The following is an 18,188-nucleotide window of genomic DNA, read 5'->3' as shown; positions in this document are numbered from 1 at the left end:
AAAAGCTATTAAAAAAATATTTTTTGAAAGTGAAGGATTGTTATCTAACGTACATATATTGCTTAGTGTGTATGTTGGATATTTTAATATCGATCACCAATAAAAAAAGTTTTTCGCAACTAAGATTGATAAATAGTTTTTTTATGGTATAACATGTCACACAAGAAATTACCTGGATTGATCTTTTTATCAACCGTGACTGCTATGATCAAAGATTTGATTACATTTGTTTAATGAATGATTTTGCATTGAAAAATAAAAAATTATGTTTTTAGTGTTTTAAATATACTATTTTTATTTTTTTAAAATGAATTACATCGTTTTATTTAAATTTTAATAGTGTTTACAGTTTATATAAAATATATTAAATGGCAGAATTTTAAAACTGGATTAAGGCATTGTGAAAAATTAGACCGGCACTGGCAGGGGCATATGCTCATTTTTTACAATTCGTGATGTGAATAACCGCCTGGTTTACCTCATTTCACTGCTGTGAATTAAGTTTTACTACCTTATATATCTTGGTAAGGCCGAGAGAGTAGCCAAGTCTCCCGCAATAGCTTTTGGTGTAATCTTTTTGAGATGCTACATTAATGCAAAATCTGGATTAGATTCATAAGCTGCTTTAGTCAGATATCTGGATTAAATATGGAGAAAGGATAAGCATGGAATATAGTTTTTAATATTTAAAGTTCTTTATTTTTGTCAGATTTTTATTTCATTTAGGTAAACCCATGCGTGAGTTGGACAATATGATACAAAACGATGAATTAACAGAGTGAGGGTCTTTAAAATTAAATTCAAGTAATCTGATTTACTACATGTATAGTATATAGTGAATTTCTGAGTAACAACTATATGTATATTTCTTAACAAGTGTATATTTCTTAATTTTTAATTTTTCATTGGTTAGTATAAGAGTAATCGTGTATAGGAAAGATCAGACCGTCAAACCGTCCATGAGACTTTGAAGGAGATATCCACTATTAGAGGATAGATGACTTAATACAATTTGGTTATATTCGATTCTATGAACATGCTTGTGATGGTTACACGTATAGGTAGATTCCTCCATTGTGAAATATCATATCTTACACTTCTTTGTTGAGCATTAGATAAACTCATAGAAAACAAGTGGGTCATACGCAAATACAAGAGGATAATACCTAAAACAGTATATTTCACTAGAAAAGTAATTAATCTAAAGCTCTTGTTACAAGATTATGTTCGGTTCTTTTAGTAACGCGAGAAGCCTTTTCTATATAAAGGTCATTAGCTTTCTTTCCCCAATAAAACTGAAACCAAAGAAACAAAGATACCACATAGAGACAAAACACCTTTCTACTTTGCTCTTCAAATGGCAATGAATCAAAAGGATAGGAATACAAGGATCACTCAAAAGGCTTTTGAAATGGTCGATAAGGTGTACGGTAAATCACAGAAAGTAACTCCTCCAGTACTAAATGTTCCCAGAGACGAGTTTGCTCGTAATTTTTACCAAAATTTTCACGAATATGGTGGTCCAAAAGTTTATACCGTAAGAGAGGCAACCAGTACTGCTAGCTGCCGCCGAGTCATTTATCAGTACTCCAACGAGTCAACCACAAAAGAACCGGTTGTTTCTCACCCAAAGGAACATATTCAATACTTCGGTGGTGCTAGCCCTCTTATGGGCCATGGCAACCGGCTTGAGGGGCCTAAAGGAAGGGCTATAAGCTGCGACGAGGCCGTCCAACTCTATGGAGGGGTGCTTATAAAGGAATATCGTCATTAAGCAGCGGAAAACTCAATTGTGTTGAAGATGGAGGGTGAGTTCGTATAAAAGAGTTATAGTTTTTATGTTTGCTTACTGAAAAGATGCAGACCAACACATATGCTATAGCTTGTTGTAACGGTTTTCACTTAGAATAAGCTTTAAATCTCTACCAAGTGTTTGTGTCTGTTATGTATTTATAAGTACTTTAAGTTGAAGCTTTATGTAATATATAAAATCATACGGTGTTAAAAATAAATATGCTCTCTTAGAGTATCTCCAAAAAAAACTCTATACTTTCAAATATATGGAAGAGTCATTGGTTTATATATTTTGATTAATTTAGAAATTCATATAGTATTTATAAATTCAAGTAAAATATACAGATATTCAAATTCTCTCGGATCAGTATTTGCAAATCAAGAGATTTTCCCTCGGATTTAAGTCTTTATATATTCAACAAAGAAATCCATGCAAATCTATTCAAATCCATTATGAAATCAAATCTATTAGTAAATCTGTATGATTGAATAACATTTGATTTGAATTAAAATTTATGAATCATTAAACCAATAACACATGATTTCTATACAGATTTTAAAATCATAGAAAAAATAACACTAAATTTAGTTTGGATTTTCAAATCCATCAAAATACACTAACCAGTCTTTTGCTCTCCAAAAAAGAATTGCAAAACTTCAAATTTAGAGTTTTAAGGAGTGAAACTTCATACTTGGAGTTTCACTACTCAAAACTCCAAATTTTAAGTTTCATCTTTTTATTTGCATTTTGGTCCTTATAATTAATTACTCATCACATTTATGATTTTCAAGTATTTTCACATTTATTGTTTTATTCTTTAAAACTTTTGTATATCATAAATATTTCAAATTTATTTTAAATAAATTTAATTTTACAGATAAAATTAAATAATTTTTTTAAATATGATTTATAATATTTAAAACTAGAATTAGACTACACGAATATTACAAAAGAAACTTATTAAAAAACTTTTTTAAAAGATACATGAAGACATAATTATTATAAAAAATTAAATATTACAACAATACTAATAGTCTAGTAAATTTTCTTCGGAACCTTTAAACTATTGTCCAGCCAAAATTTTTGTAACCGAAAATAGAGCATTATGGGAATAATTTTATGGAATAATATGGTATTTTGCTTGTAGTTTAATATTTAATTATGTATTTCTATTTATAATTTTATATATTAATGTAATATTTTTATATATGTGCTAGTTACTTATAATTTGTTTTGGATTTATATTAATTATGACAATTATGAAGACTATAGTGTAAACTACAAATAATTTTGAAGTTAAATTTGAAATTTCACTTTTGGAGAAGAACACTTTTTGAAACTTCAAATATAGAGTTTTCTAAATTCTAAAATAAAGAGTCTTTTTTGAGATGCTCTTAGTAGTTGCAAACATATATGCTCGTAAGTCACTGTAAACATAAATGAAGAAATAAGTATATTGAAAAATAGTAGTAAAATACTAATGTTTCATGTACAACAAGGCCAACTTCAGGGTGGAAGCTCCATTGATTCAGTAGTTTGATTAACGGGTTTACTGTTTTTACATAGGAGATTTGAGATTCAAATATTAGAGAAGGTAAATTTATGCAAATTAATGGACAGATTGTAGTGAATTATTTATTTTTAAGACAACCACAAGCTTAAGATCAATATTTATTCTTAAAATGTGTCACTTTCAAGTAATATATATATATATATATATTTTTTATGTATTATATGTTCTTTTATATATTATAAAATAATAATTATATATTGAATAATTATAAATATTTAACTATTACATATATAATTAAATTGGTGCAAACACATAAATACATTTTATTAATCCAAACAATCTTTTTCTATTTATATGGTATATAATTAAATTTAAATAATTTGAAAATAGATATATATTATATTCTTAATAGTGATATCTATTAAATGATGAAACAGCCAACAATTTTATATTATTATTATAATTGATCTAAATACATGCAGAACAAAAAGGTGACATGATATAAATGAATATTTAACAGATTATCATGGATCTCATGAGTTTTGAAGTGCCTTTAAATTTTGATTTCAAAGTTTAGAGAGATCGAATGACTTAGATCTGAATTTTAAAGTTTAACTATGCTGAATTGGGCAGCTAAAATTCTTTCTAGATCGTTAATATTAGACATGAATATATTTTTTATTTTCGTTCATAGCTAGCTGTTCATATTTTTGTGACATGTTATTTTTACTAATCACCAACAACAATTATATTTGTGTAACAGATTATTTTTACTACTGTAATTTGTAGAAATAACATACTGATGAAGATATGACATGATATAAATATATATAACAAATTATTATAAGATATATAATAATTTTAACAACAAGCATAAAATGTAAGAACATAATAATTTATTTTATAAAGTACAATGATTAGAACTGATCACAAATTGAAAATGTTAGCATTTGTTTCACCCGAAAACACGCTTACTAGACCATACATGAACATGAGTTCTTTCGTCTAAATTTTGTTTATCTCTCTTTTGGCAAAAACTATAACTTATATACAAATTTCTTCTTTTTTGTACCTTGGTATGTTAATTGTGTCTACATGAAATAACACTAAAGCATTGATTTGGTACATTCAACTAGAGAAAAGATGACAATTGATTCTGTAGAAAGTGCATTTAGGACGTCAATTGAGATCATAAGTTAAGATTTTGTATGATTAGACGAGATGGGAACAAACCATTGAACATGTTTAGAATTGATCGATAGAGCAGAGTTCATGTTGCTTTTATGTGTGCAATCCGGTTAGATGGTTCATGTTGATATGAAATATGTAGAACAAAGAACTATATCAAAAAGAATTCGTATCTAAAATAATATAAAATCTAATGATTTTTCTTTTCTATGTTTGAAGTAACGGTAACTTAACCAACGAACAAGTAGACCATATGTGAATTGGAATATCACCATTATGAAAGTTACAAGTGATTTATTCATCTGATTATTGCAAGTCTCGGAACCAAGTGGAGATCAGGAATGGATTGAAGATGATCAAGTTAATATTCAATTTTGTGGCTAATCACCTCCAATGATCTAAAAAGAAAATTAATATTCCCGCAAGTAAAGCAAAAACCAATGGTACAATTTTTTAAAAAAAAAAATTGAAAAAACTAGTAACAACCTCATGTTCATTTAACGGTATATAACTAATTTTCCCTCTCCTCTTCCACGTAAATTGAACTTTGAAACCTACGTACTGGCATTTAGCAATAACTGCTAAATTAAAAGAAAAAAACATTTACGAAAACAAATATGCGGAATGGATGGAACGATTCAAGCAAGATGAAACGTTTTGCTTTTTTGGGAATCACATCTCTCTTTATGACAATGGCCCTCTGTGCAGAAGCCGATGAAGGCAGCAGCCCAAGTCGAAAAACCGAAGAGATTCACCGTGGAAGCAAACTAATGATAACAAAGACAGCAGTGAGTATAATATGTTCCTCCACTGATTACAAACAAGAATGCATAGCGAGTCTGGAGACTGTGAAGTCCCCGGATCCTCGCAATCTGATTAGAGCAGCCTTCGATCTAGCAATCATATCGATTCGTAGTGGAATAAACAGGGGTATGACTGATATAGAGAGCAGGGCGGATGCGGATGTGCGAACGAGGGACGCACTTAATAGTTGTTGGGAGCTTATGGATTTTGCAATTGATGATCTTCTAAAAACGAGGGACACATTCAAGGGGTTTCTGTTCACCAGATTGTCAGATTTCATTGACGATCTTCTAGTGTGGCTAAGCGGTTCAGTCACATACCAACAAACGTGCATCGACGGATTTGAAGGGATTGATAGTATAGCGGCCGAAATTATGGAAATGGTCATGAGGAAGGGGCAGCATCTCACTAGCAACGGTTTAGCGATCGCCTCAAATCTTGATGCTTTGTTGAAGATTTTTCGTATTCCAATTCCATTTCTCAGGGTAAATTCTTTCAAAGCTAACAAACTACATTTCTTATGATCCATGATTTTAAGCTAAGTTTTAGATTTTATAACAAAATGATTAGTAATGATAATTTTTTTTATATTAGATTTCACAATTTCTTTTCAGTTTCCAATTTTACTTGCTCTTTTTTAAAAACTATGTTTTCCTTCTAATATATAATTCACACCTGACTTGATAACTCCAACAGCCAGGAAGTGGTGGACTCGGCATTTTTCGTTCGGATTCTCCAGAAGAACAGCCGTTGGATTCTCCGGAAGGTTCTCCTCAAATGGGAGATTCTTCTGATAATCAACAATTGGATTCTTCCGAGGTTTCTCCTCAAATGGGAGATTCCTCAGAGAATCAACGGTTGGATTCTTCCAAGGATTCCCCTCTTCAAAATTTGAATGGTCCCAAGAAACGACCGTTGGATTCTTCCGAGAATCAACCGATGGATTCTTACGAGAACCAACCGCTGGATTCTTCTGAGAACTCGCTTGATTCTTCCAAGTATTCTCCTCATAATTTGGACCCTTCCAAGAATCGGCAACCAGACCTTTCCGAGAGTCGACCTTCAGATTCTTACACTACCCAACAGTTGGATTCTTCCAGAAATCTACCGCTCGATTCTTCAGAGAATACACGTCAAAAGTTACATTCTTCAGAAAACCGGCCGATGGATCCGCTTCGAGCATTGAATCCTTTTGGAAAATTGGAGGATAGACACTTATCAGAGGAAGGAGGGTTCCCACGGTGGGTAACAACGCATTCCCGGAGGCTGCTTGCAGCACGTGGAAGAAGAATTAGGGCGAACGTAGTGGTGGCAAAAGACGGGAGTGGTAAGTGCAAGACGATCAAACAAGCATTAGCAATGGTACCAATGAAGAACAGAAGGAAGTTCGTGATTTACATAAAACAAGGTGTTTATAAGGAAAAGATTGAGGTAACAAAGAAAATGAAAAACGTCATGTTTGTTGGAGATGGGCCAACAAAAACTATCATCACGGGAAACGTCGCATTTTTGCCCGATCGCATCGGCACCTACCGCACTTCCACAGTCGGTAAATTCATATACACCATTCTTTTAAGGTTTTTTGCTTTAATTTACATTAAAAAGTTATACTCCTTCGTTTTAATAGATAACTATGTGTTTTCCTGAACCATCTGCAGTAATAAATTTTTTTAATTTTAATTGTATTAAAAATAAAATGTTATTATTATTTAGATTTTCTTATTTTCTTATCAATATTTAAATATAAATTATTATCTAATTGAACATAAACTAAACAATTTCGTTTATTTTAAATTATATTAAGAATAGATATCTATATATTTAACATTATAATCTTAGATAGATTTTTATCTATTTCTTTTGGATAAAATATATCAAATTGTATAAAATTAATAAAAATTTGATAAAAATTTGTAAAATTATCAAAAAGTACAACTAAACAGTATTTCTAAAATTTGTAAATATATAAAAGAAGCTAATAATATTACAATTAGAAATTTATAATTCTTTAAAAATTGTAAAAAACAAATTGAAACCTTTTTGGGTAATAAAATTCTATAATTGTAAAAATATAAATAAGTAATATTTCGAAAATTTTAAAATATTGTTAACCGTTTTATCTAACCACAAGTTCACCAACAGTAAAATAGAATGAATAATACATTGGTCATATAACATAAATTTTAAATAATTTTATTGACGATTGAAAACTTAATCTAATTTGGAACAAAAAATTCTTAAAAATAAATGGAATATATTTAGGTAATTTGAGCTAACCTGAAGATTCATAACACTTGTATTGCATTATTTAAGTTATTTTTGATGTAAATGTGTTAATGTTTTTTTCGGTGTTTGAAGCGGTAAATGGTGACTATTTCATGGCGAAGGACATAGGGTTCGAGAACACGGCAGGAGCAGCACGCCATCAAGCAGTTGCACTCCGAGTTTCGGCCGATTTTGCTGTGTTCTTCAACTGTCATATGAATGGTTACCAAGACACACTTTACGTCCATACACACCGTCAATTCTATCGTGACTGCCGCATCTCAGGCACCATCGATTTCGTCTTCGGTGATGCCAAAGCCGTTTTCCAAAACTGTGAATTTGTCATCCGCCGTCCCATGGATAACCAGCAGTGCATCGTTACAGCCCAAGGACGGAAAGACCGGCGTGAGACGACCGGGATCGTTATCCACAATAGCCGTATAACTGGCGATGCAACATATCGTCCCGTCAAAGCCAAGTAAACCATAATAATTACTTTATATAAAAGTTTAACTACGTTACTAGCCTTATATCACTAGCGTTATATATATGGACCTTTATGTATCTCTACAGGAACAGAGCGTTTTTGGGACGGCCATGGAAAGAATATTCAAGGACAATCATAATGAACACAAATATCGATGATGTGATAGACCCAGAAGGTTGGTTGAAGTGGAACGAAACGTTCGCTCTCAAAACGTTGTTCTACTCCGAGTATCGCAACAGAGGTCGTGGCTCGGGTCAGGCCCGCCGGGTCAGATGGAGGGGTATTCGACGAATCTCTGCTAGGCAAGCCAGGGGGTTCGCTCCCGGGGAATTTTTACGTGGCAACGCATGGATCACAAAGAGACGCATTCCTTACAACGCTTATTGAAAGCTTGTCTGTTTTTTTTTTTGCCAAACATGAACCCATGTCTCTGTAGTTCTATCTTTCTTTTTTTCAAGGAGAAGCTCTTTGTGTATATAAATCTGGAGCGAAAGAAAATTTGTACAGTTTTTTTATTGGGAGGTATATAGTATATGTATTGTATTCCTAGGTTCATATATATTGTCAGTTTGTCACCACTAAAACAGTCAACATCCTAAATCGAAATCCATGTCCCTCTCCAATCATTGTGTATCCTCATGAGGTTTCCAGAAAACAGAGTTAGAATCAAAAGGACTTTCTCTGTTCTTAGAGAAAGCAGTGTAGACTATATCAACGGCGACCTATATATTGATTCTTGATTGTTAGTGAAAAGGTTAGAGATTGGTTTGTTTTTGTTGGTGTTAGGATTCTAACCATTCTGTAGATCACTTTTCCTACTCCATCTGAGAGGTAAGTCTGTTTTGAAGCTGTATCATCCATTAACCGGGTGTTTTTTCTTCTATGTTAGTTGCTGATATGAATGTATTTGATGATTACATATTGTCTTTATATCCGTTTGCTAGGATCATGTCCGATCATGCATGGGAGTCGGGAGATAATAGGTACTTTCACTGTTCACGGCTAGGCATGGGCAAAAAAATCTGGAACCGCAGAACCGAACCGGAACCGAACCAAAATACCTGAAACCGGAACCAGACTGAAACCCTCAAATATCCGAACGCTTACTATATTTCTATATCCAAAATAACAGAACTGAGAACCGAACGAATACCCGAATATATAAAAATAATAATTATATATACATACTGTATAAGTTTATAACAGAACTAAATATATATTTTTTTAATTTAAAAATCAATTAAAAATATCCGAACACCCGAAAGTATCAGAAACTATCCGGATAGTTTTATCCGAAATATCCAAAGTAATCCGAAATATCCAAACTTCTTATTTAAATCATCCTAATTATTTGATATTTTACCATAAATAAGTGATATTTTATCCGAGTTACCCGAACTACCTGAATCCGAACCAGAACCAAATGAGAACCAAATTTTTCTGGAAATTTTTTTGTTCCTAGTTTTACTATCTGAACTGAACTAAACCCAAAACTATATGAACCGAACCGAACCGAAAAATAGATCAAGTAGTAAATGGATCTTCTAGCTCCATACCCGAAACTCGAAATAATCGAACGGAACTGATGCCCGAAATGCCCAGATATGGGAATCGCCTCTTGAATATAAGGTAGGTATCATTTTGATCGTAGTTATGTTTGGTTTTGTTAGGGATATTTTAAAGTTTGTATAACATTTGGAGTGTTCAAATCTAATCTCCAGATGGTAGACGTTTATTTAAGTATATCAGGCGTCTGAATGTGGACTTGGTGTAAAGACTGTTTCCTCGTCTACATATAGTTATTTGAGAATTTGTACTCCCTACATACCACTTTTCCCTTATTTGTACTCCATACCCTATATCCTTCCAATTTTCTTCCCCCCAACATTACCATTTTCCCCCCATTCAATGATATCCCACATTTGTTAGTATATTTAGCTAATTTACTCGTTATTTTACAAGAGCATTGAGTCACTAAGAGGGATTTGACATGTAGGTCATGTTTGTTTTGAAATTCAGACGCTGCATCTGGATGCTATCTTTTAGATGTCGTTCATTTCAACAATATTGCATCAATATTTAGATACAACATCTATAATATCTACAATATCTAGATTCTTAAAATGCTAAAAGTAGAGTTTGGATGCTACATTTGCATTTCAAAATACAAAAGACCTAAATAGCTTAATACAAATATAAAATTAATTAAATTAGTTCTTACAATTATTATATAATATTATTATTTTTAATCTGAAAATTGTAAATTTTTCTCCTAAACCGAAAACATGTTTTTCCACCAAACCAGAACATATGTTTTTCCTCCGAAACCCGAAAACCCATTTTTCGCCAAAACCCCCGAAAACACGTTATCCCGCGAAAACTTGAAATATGCATTTTCCCCACCAAAACCTGAAAATGCGTTTTCCGCAAAAAAAAAAAAACATGCTTTCCCACCGAATCTGAAAACATGTTGTCCCGCTGAAACCCGAAAAATGTGTTTCCCGAGAAAAACGGAAAATCGCGTCTTCTCGACAAAACCCAAAACATATTTATCCGCCAAACCTAAAAATTGTGTTTTCTTGTCAAAACTGGAAAATGTATTTTCCTATCAAAACTGGAAAATATGTTTTCCCGCTAAAACTGGAAAACGTGTTTTTTCCGCCAACACTGAAAAATTTGTTTTACACCAACACTGGAAAAATCGTATTGTCCCGTAAAAATCGCAAATTGTATGTTTTCCTAAAGAATCTCAAAATTAATTTTCCCATAAAAATTTGCAAAATCATTTTTTCCGCAAAAATTGCAAAATAATTTATTTAAATATTATAATCAATTCATTATTAAGAATAAAAATTTCACCTTTTTTGTTATTTTAACTACTAATATTCTTTTTTTATAAAAAAACTACTAGTATTCAAATGCTATTATAAAATCCAAAAAATGAACAATATAAGATTCAGATGTTGCATCTCAATGTAAATATAAACTATAAAAACGAACAATATTTAAATGAAATGTCTAGATGTTGCATTCAGATGCAGCATCTAGATATTGCATTCAAATGCATAAACAAACATGGCCTTAACTAAAAAGGTAAAGTGGAATCCTTTGAGTTGATCGTTGGGATCTCATCATCTCACTAGGTTTTGTGATGGGTGTGGTTGTTACCTCTTCAGCTTTGTTCTGCTTTATGTACCATAGAAAGATATTTTAGATTGGCAACAGTGCTTCTAGAAGAACCGCTACTCTTTTCTAGTAGAATCTTGCAACATTACGTCTGATTAAGTTTTTAAAGCAAAACCGCAAACATACATAATCACGTTTTATTTTCCACACTGCATTTTTTGTATTTGTAAAGTACTTGTAAAATTACATTTTTGACATTAGTTCACCATATACCGTTCAGCAGGTTACCATTCACGGCCTGGCCTATGCGTCTCTATCTTGCTGCCTGTGAAGTTTTAGTTATCTGAAACTACAAAATTTGCATTCCGAAAAATATGTTATTGATGATTGGGCAAGGACATCGTTGGTCAGTACTCTTGAATTAAACACAGTGTCAGTTCTCAAGTATAAACATTTTTTCTTTTTTTGGGTAAAAAAAAAAACATTTTTTTATTGGTTGTTTGTTGTAAGTTCCAAGTCTCGATTCAATTCAATGTAGTATCGTTTCTTTTTCTGAACTAAAAACATTTATGGCTTCAAGTATCAACCGTTTATAATTTTAGTCTGGCAAAATCTCGTTTTTTTTTTGCCAATTTCGACTCAAAATTAATTTATTTTCAGCTGGCAATGTATTTTACATCTCTATGTTCAATTATAGTAAAACATTAAGAGGGTTGTATTCAATCTAAACTTTGAGCTGATTTGATTTTTAATCAGGTTTTAGATAATTTCACTGAATTGCAAAGATTAAAATGATTTTATGTTAAACTACTCTAGAATATTATCTAAAACCATGAGATTTGAGTTTTAGATTTTTAAACTAAAAAATTTCACTCAAACACTTTAAAATCATTTAAAAACTTTAAAATTCCACAATTTAAAATATTTTTAATAACACCAAATTTAAAAATAATTTATAAAATGTCAAGTTTAATAACACTGAATTTTAAATGAAATTTAATTTATGTTTGAATAACAATAAATTTGTCATTTTTGTTGCAAATCACTTAAAAACTCTGCGTCGAATACATTTTCCATGTCCCAAAGAAAAACGACAGTTGAGATTATTAAGTCACGTGTGCAAACTCATTAAACAATGAAATCAACATTAACCCTTTTTGGAAACGCCTGAACCGAAAAGTAAGGGCATCCGCATTGCTAGATATGCAATGGCATATCTTAGTATTACTTTAATAATATAATTAGATTAAGAGATTTTGGTAAGATACATGAGTAAAAGTAAAGATTATTGGTAGAAGCTTTGGTAGGTTCTTAGCAAAATATTAAATTTTATTTTTTATGATAATTGTTTGGTAGGATTTTATAATAAAACATATAAAACATTGCTCATCTTTGTATCCTCATCATCATCTTCATCATCGCTCTCCTCATCATCCTCATCCTCATCGTTACCGTTTGAAACCTGCAATACCCAAGAAAGCCTCATTTCTTAATCTCGGATAATGATCATAACCAAACTACCAAAATATAACAATATGTAGTACTCTCACAATCATCAAAAGTCTATAACTAATGAAATCACACAGACATCAGGACATTAATGGAATATAAAATGAATCTCATGCGTGTCTTCACTACAGCCAATATCTAGAAGAGAATGTCTGAGAAAATACAGTTACAAACCTTGACAACTTTTGCACTAGTCTGAGAACTAGTCACCCTCAGTTGCTCAACCCTTTGGTAGTTACCTTCGAGACATTCATAATACAAATCTAGCAACGTCTCTGTCACCTATCAGTAGCAACACAGAAGACAAAAAACACCATCAGTAACAAGAAACTAACATCAAGATCCAAAAAAGAACAATCTATACCTCCTCAAGGCTTCCATCATCAGCCAAAGTGTTAAGCTCATTAAGACCATTCTCTAGAATATCAGCTAACCCATCAAAGCCCATCGTTGGATCTACAAGAAAGAAGGAACTCACAAGAGTGAAGTAATCAGAAAGTCTTCATCTTTAACAGCAAAACTCGAAACTTTTTATGGAAAAGCTATAAAGATGAAACCTTTTAAACGGATGAAGTAATCGAGAACATTGGAAACGGTGCGTTCAGCTTTCAGATGAGAATCTCGCCCGCCCCAGCCGTTATCGACGGCGGCTCTCATGGCTGTCCACCGCGAAAGTATCAAACCAATTCCTTCGTTCAGAACGGCCTTCTCCTCCACCGTCAACACCACTGGTCCACTGGGTCTCGAATCCATTTCTCCGAGATCAGTAATGAGCTAGCAAATTCCAAATTCAGACAACAGATTCAACGAGACAAAGGAAAGGTGGAAGCTTTGAGAGATATGTAATAGAGAGAAAATAAAAAGAAACACCTGTTAAACGCCGGGGAGACGGTGAGCAAAGCAGGTTGGGATCGGCGACGTTACGGCGGAGTAAATGAAGTGATTGTTTCTAATGAAGCTGAATCGGAATTGAGGAGAGGGAGGAGACGATGTCGGCAACAACAACACAGAATCATCGTCAACGCTTCCGATTTGGTGCCTTCGGCGTCGAGAGAGATCGAGAAAAGAAAGAAATGAGACGAACGAGAGAGAGAGACACACACCCGTTTCCGTGTTTGCAAACCGTCCACTTGCGACACGTGCCCCTGAAGGACGAGCCAAATAACTTCTTAACTTAGAAGTTTTTCCAAACATATCCAGCCTTTTTGATTTAAATTTCGACCCAAATTTACTAAGAAATGGGCTTAAGAAGTCCCAATGCTGATGCCCTAACAAAGAATTATTTCATCTCCGCATCTTAGCTCTAAACAAGGAAACATTTATAACAAATCATACACGTCCACGTAGCAGTAAAAATTTAGCGTCTTAAAGTCAACGAGGCTCTTCTCCTCCAGACTCGATATCTAACTCCGTCATCGGCATGCTAGAGACCGGAGGCGGAGGGAACCCGATAGAAGAAGACGACGAAGCGCTTCTCCGTTCTTTGCTGAAAATCCGCGTGGAAGATATCACCCGTGACTTAAACGAGTTACTCCGACTCAACTCGTTCTCCGATTCTCCGAGATTCCTCGTTGAGACTTCAATCGCCGCCGGTTTCCCCCTGGAATCTTCATGATCGGAAGTCCCAGCTCCTATAACGTCGTTTGTGTCGCCTGAAACCGGGTCAGAAATCGAAATCGCGACTTCCTCCGCCGCAGTTTTTACAACTCCGGCGATAGGTTCGACGAGCGATCGGCACAGAGGACAAGAGGAATGAGAAAGAAACCACATATCAATGCACTCAACATGAAACGCGTGCTTGCAATTGGGCAAAACCCGACCCGGTTCGCTCTCCTCAAACTCCGAGAGGCAAACCGCACACTCGATCGCGTCCGGGGCGGCTGCGGCGGAGAACGTGAAAGTGGGAAGAGATTTGACGACGGAGGGGTCGAGACCGCGAGTGGTGACCTCGGAGGTGGAGGAGGAAGGATCGGCGAAGAAGGTCATAGCGGCGGCGGCGCGTCTACTACGGTTTAAGCGGCGGATGTGGAAACGGCGAGAGCGGTGGAGGTAGCAACGAGAGTAGAGGTGAAGAGAGACCATGAGAATGACGAAGAATATGATTATGATTATGGCGGTGAACATGATTCTGCTGTTTATAGCGAACCCGCCTGGATCCGAAAAGGATCCGGGTGTGTTAGTTACTGGATTCGGGTCTCTAAGACTCATGCTTTCGGATCACGAGTGGGAACTGAGAGAGAGAGAGTTGGGTGAAAGAAAAAAAGAAGATTTTGTGGTTATAGTATTAGTAATGGTGGCGAGTGTTTTAGAGAACAGAAAGAGAGATGGTCTCTCGGGACATCGGAATTTGAAGACGCCAATGTTGACCATTTACTTAATTGACGCTTTTACTCTTTCGTGTTTGATTGATACATTTCTTTGTTTTCAGTTGTTGAGAAGTAAGTAGGCTTTCAATTTTTTTTTTTGAAGTGTTTAAAATATTAAAATGATCATATATGTGCATAAACTATTCTTCTAACACTTCAACGACACAAGACAAACATGAGTGTGTAACTTTGTTTACATGGTCGATACAATATGCGGCACACCCTTATTAAAAGAAATTAGAAACTGATTAATATTGTTGATAGTTTAATTTCTGGTCATAAGTATATGTAATGTAGTCCTCGCCGCTTTGAATACTCCATTTTAATGTCATTTTGGATTATAAATCTCCAGCTATATTTCAATTAATTTTATTTTTTAAAAATCAAAATATAGAATATTTATGCAAAACCATAACATACTGATTGACAAAAAGAGAGAGCTGAGTTCAGCTTAACTACTACGCATTCGAATATCATTATCTTTTCCTCCTGACCAAAGTAGTAACAAAGATACCATCATTTAACAAAAAGTTGAAAAAAATTCAATCATAAAGGTTGTCAAAATTAGTTTTCTTTTAAGTTTAGGTCTATGTTCAAAGCATCTTCCCTATTTTTTTCATTTTGAAAAAAAAATATCAAACAAATGAGAGAAAATCTGTAGCTATCTAAAACTGAAATAATTTTATCTTGAACGAGATTCATGAATGGTTTTATATAAGAATGGTCAATTTTAAAAAATGTTTAAGAAAATTTATAATCATTGAGTTATTATTAATAAATAAATTATATTTTATTAAGTATTCAAACTCTCTAACAGTATTTGAATTCATTTTATGACATAAATTATGTGACCTATTGAATTTGAAAAGGACTTAACAACAAATTCATTAGTGAATTATAGGAAAACGGAAAAAATTCGAATCCCTTCAACTTCGACGGGTCATCATCTTCTATTTTGAATAATGTGGATCGGTTTTGACCAGTTAAAAGGGAATGAAACGATTCTAAGGTTTCCTTGATTTCAGTTAGCTCGTCATTAAGTTCGACATAACGGTAACTACGTTTTCTATCAGCCTAATTGCGTCTTCAGGATTATCTCGCTGGATGTATCAAGCGTAGTCTGGTAGCGAAGGTTAACACCTCCATAGAAAAATTTGATCAGATGCAGTTCTGAGTAATCGTGATATGGGCATTCGGGTTGTAAGGCTTTAAATCTCACCCATTCATCTCTAAAAAGCTCTTTTTAGCCTTGGCGAAATGTGTAAATTTTTCTTCTCACGTTCCAGTAACGTGCTTCATCGAAAAAATGATTAATGAAGACGCTTCTAATCTCCTTCCAGCAGGTTAAGGATCATGCTGGTAGCTGGTCTAGAGATCTCCTGGCGTCTCCCGCTAGTGAGAATGAGAATAATTTGCAATAATTGTAAGTGCCTTCCATTAGATCTTCTAACTTTTCGATGTGATCAAATGGATGTTCTGAAAGAGATCCACGAAAAGGGTTTTGACGTACCAGAATTAAGAAGTCAAGATTGAACTTAAACCCTCCTAAATTGTTTTCTGGTAGTCGGATAGCGGACCTATTGGAATAGGTCCTTCCAGGATTTTGGTAGTCTTGCAAAGATATTTTTTCTTCATTTTCATTAATTATTTTTAAATTAATTTTATCAGGGATTGCAGCCCCCTACTCATAAATGTTTTGGTTAATTGTGTTGCATGGTTGATCTCCCGGTTCTCCTAAGACTACTTCCTTATCACACAGATTGGTAAGTAAACACTTACCTACTTCCGGCTCAATGGTGTCGATCGATTCCAGTAGCGAGGTGTTCATCGTTTCTTCTATCGACTCGTCGCTCGACGTGTCCGTCGTGTCGTCGATCGATGTCTGTCCGAAATCCATGCTTTTCCTAAGGTACATACATGTGTCAGCAAGAAAAGAAGAAAAACATTAAGTAAACAAAGTAACAAAATCTAGACTATATTCTAAACTTAATCTAACGGTAATAAGAAAGAGTCCCCGGAAACGGCGCCAAATTTGATATCACTCAAATTATCCTAAGGAATGATTTGTACTCTCTCAAATAAGATGTTCATTTGTAATACTTAGGGATCAAATCCACATAGACTCTAAGATTACATAATAGATTTGTAGTTTTCGAAATAAAGCTAGATGATTATGATTAAAGTAGTAAATCAGTTGAACAAATTCGTTGTTTGATTGAATGGTTTTAGGTTGTAAACTATTTGGGAAAGAGCTAGATTCAGGATAATTTTCAGGTGTGACAAGTATGCAAACTTAATTAAATTATTAGGAATTATAAATGATATGATCTCAAACACAAACTTAAATATAATCTAGCAACTTTCGTTTGTTTAGAATATCTAATTTCTAGATCTAAGATCTCAGTTGTCGCTTGTTGATCTTGAGAAAGTGTCAATCGACAATTCTATATGAATGTCGATCGATACACCTTTCAGTCCGTCGATCGATACAACTATGGAGTTGTCGATCGACGTTCCTTCTAGTACACTTTGCGAACAAGTTTGAATAGGTTCTCTAATCTTCTGGAGCAACTTATGTGTGTATCCAGTCAATTAGATCATACTAATTAGTTTCACGCAATCAACCAAGCTTCCGCTTGCGCTAATTAAACCCAAGATCAAAATTTAAGGTGATCAATCCTAGACTTAGCATTAAGAGCACTAGATGAAGAACTATTTAAAACATAGGGTGATCAATCCTAGACTTAGCATTAAGAGCACTAGATGAAGAACAATTTAAAACATCCTAACAACATTTCATATTAGCAATACAAAGATCACCCTTTGTAGAACCGTAATCTAACAATAAGATTACGCAGACATATTCATAAGAAACATGGTCATGATGGTCTGAATAATATTTAAATGAAATAAGTATAAAATGTAAACAAGACAGAGTAAAGAAACAAGGGAGCTCAAGATCTTCTCTGTTATGAAGTTCAAATCTCTCTCTCCTATCCTAAGCTCCCCAAGCTATCAAATATGCCTCCTCTTCAAGTGTGTGACAATGGTGGAAGAAGTCTAAAAACTGTATGCCTCTAAAATGATACAAAACCCTAATAAATAGGCTTGCATGGACTTATGGTGTAATAACTT

At 33.7% G+C, this 18,188-nt stretch overlaps 4 protein-coding genes across 4 annotated transcripts; 2 read left to right on the top strand and 2 right to left on the bottom strand.

Moving 5' to 3' along the window:
- The first annotated feature begins 1,271 nt into the window (after positions 1–1,271).
- BNAANNG21520D lies at positions 1,272–2,042 on the top strand. The gene has a single exon (XM_013799268.3). It carries the CDS (start codon positions 1,358–1,360, stop codon positions 1,772–1,774), a length of 417 nt encoding a protein of 138 aa, XP_013654722.1. The 5' UTR covers positions 1,272–1,357; the 3' UTR covers positions 1,775–2,042.
- Positions 2,043–4,470: 2,428 nt separating this feature from the next.
- On the top strand, positions 4,471–9,487 carry LOC106359593 (putative pectinesterase/pectinesterase inhibitor 43). Its single transcript, XM_013799267.3, has 4 exons — positions 4,471–5,785; positions 5,997–6,849; positions 7,659–8,043; positions 8,139–9,487. The coding sequence occupies exons 1-4, from the start codon at positions 5,114–5,116 to the stop codon at positions 8,437–8,439; spliced, it is 2,211 nt and encodes a 736-aa protein (XP_013654721.2). The 5' UTR covers positions 4,471–5,113; the 3' UTR covers positions 8,440–9,487.
- A 2,915-nt stretch (positions 9,488–12,402) lies between these two features.
- LOC106360647 (pre-rRNA-processing protein TSR2 homolog) lies at positions 12,403–13,801 on the bottom strand. Its single transcript, XM_013800274.3, has 5 exons — positions 13,558–13,801; positions 13,245–13,461; positions 13,052–13,143; positions 12,862–12,969; positions 12,403–12,640 (listed from the first exon to the last, which is right to left on the bottom strand). Exons 2-5 carry the CDS (start codon positions 13,438–13,440, stop codon positions 12,539–12,541), a joined length of 498 nt encoding a protein of 165 aa, XP_013655728.1. The 5' UTR covers positions 13,441–13,461; positions 13,558–13,801; the 3' UTR covers positions 12,403–12,538.
- Positions 13,802–13,847: 46 nt separating this feature from the next.
- LOC106360646 (RING-H2 finger protein ATL17) lies at positions 13,848–14,895 on the bottom strand. Its single transcript, XM_013800273.3, has one exon. The coding sequence runs from the start codon at positions 14,893–14,895 to the stop codon at positions 14,059–14,061; it is 837 nt and encodes a 278-aa protein (XP_013655727.1). The 3' UTR covers positions 13,848–14,058.
- Between the last annotated feature and the right edge of the window lie 3,293 nt (positions 14,896–18,188).

The sequence above is a fragment of the Brassica napus genome, chromosome A8 (assembly GCF_020379485.1).
Source record: "Brassica napus cultivar Da-Ae chromosome A8, Da-Ae, whole genome shotgun sequence".
NCBI lineage: Eukaryota > Viridiplantae > Streptophyta > Magnoliopsida > Brassicales > Brassicaceae > Brassica > Brassica napus.
This window is presented reverse-complemented; position numbering and strand designations above follow the sequence as displayed.

Excerpts from the sequence above, each read along its gene's own strand:
- BNAANNG21520D (XM_013799268.3), top strand. The coding sequence starts at position 1,358 with ATGGCAATGAATCAAAAGGATAGGAATACAAGGATCACTCAAAAGGCT.
- LOC106360647 (XM_013800274.3), bottom strand. The coding sequence starts at position 13,440 with ATGGATTCGAGACCCAGTGGACCAGTGGTGTTGACGGTGGAGGAGAAG. Across the intron at positions 13,144-13,244 it reads TTACTTCATCCGTTTAAAAG|ATCCAACGATGGGCTTTGAT; the intron begins GTTTCATCTTTA and ends TCTTTCTTGTAG. Across the intron at positions 12,641-12,861 it reads CTAGTGCAAAAGTTGTCAAG|GTTTCAAACGGTAACGATGA; the intron begins GTTTGTAACTGT and ends TGGGTATTGCAG.
- LOC106360646 (XM_013800273.3), bottom strand. The coding sequence starts at position 14,895 with ATGAGTCTTAGAGACCCGAATCCAGTAACTAACACACCCGGATCCTTT.
- LOC106359593 (XM_013799267.3), top strand. The coding sequence starts at position 5,114 with ATGCGGAATGGATGGAACGATTCAAGCAAGATGAAACGTTTTGCTTTT. Across the intron at positions 5,786-5,996 it reads TTCCAATTCCATTTCTCAGG|CCAGGAAGTGGTGGACTCGG; the intron begins GTAAATTCTTTC and ends TAACTCCAACAG. Across the intron at positions 6,850-7,658 it reads CTACCGCACTTCCACAGTCG|CGGTAAATGGTGACTATTTC; the intron begins GTAAATTCATAT and ends CGGTGTTTGAAG.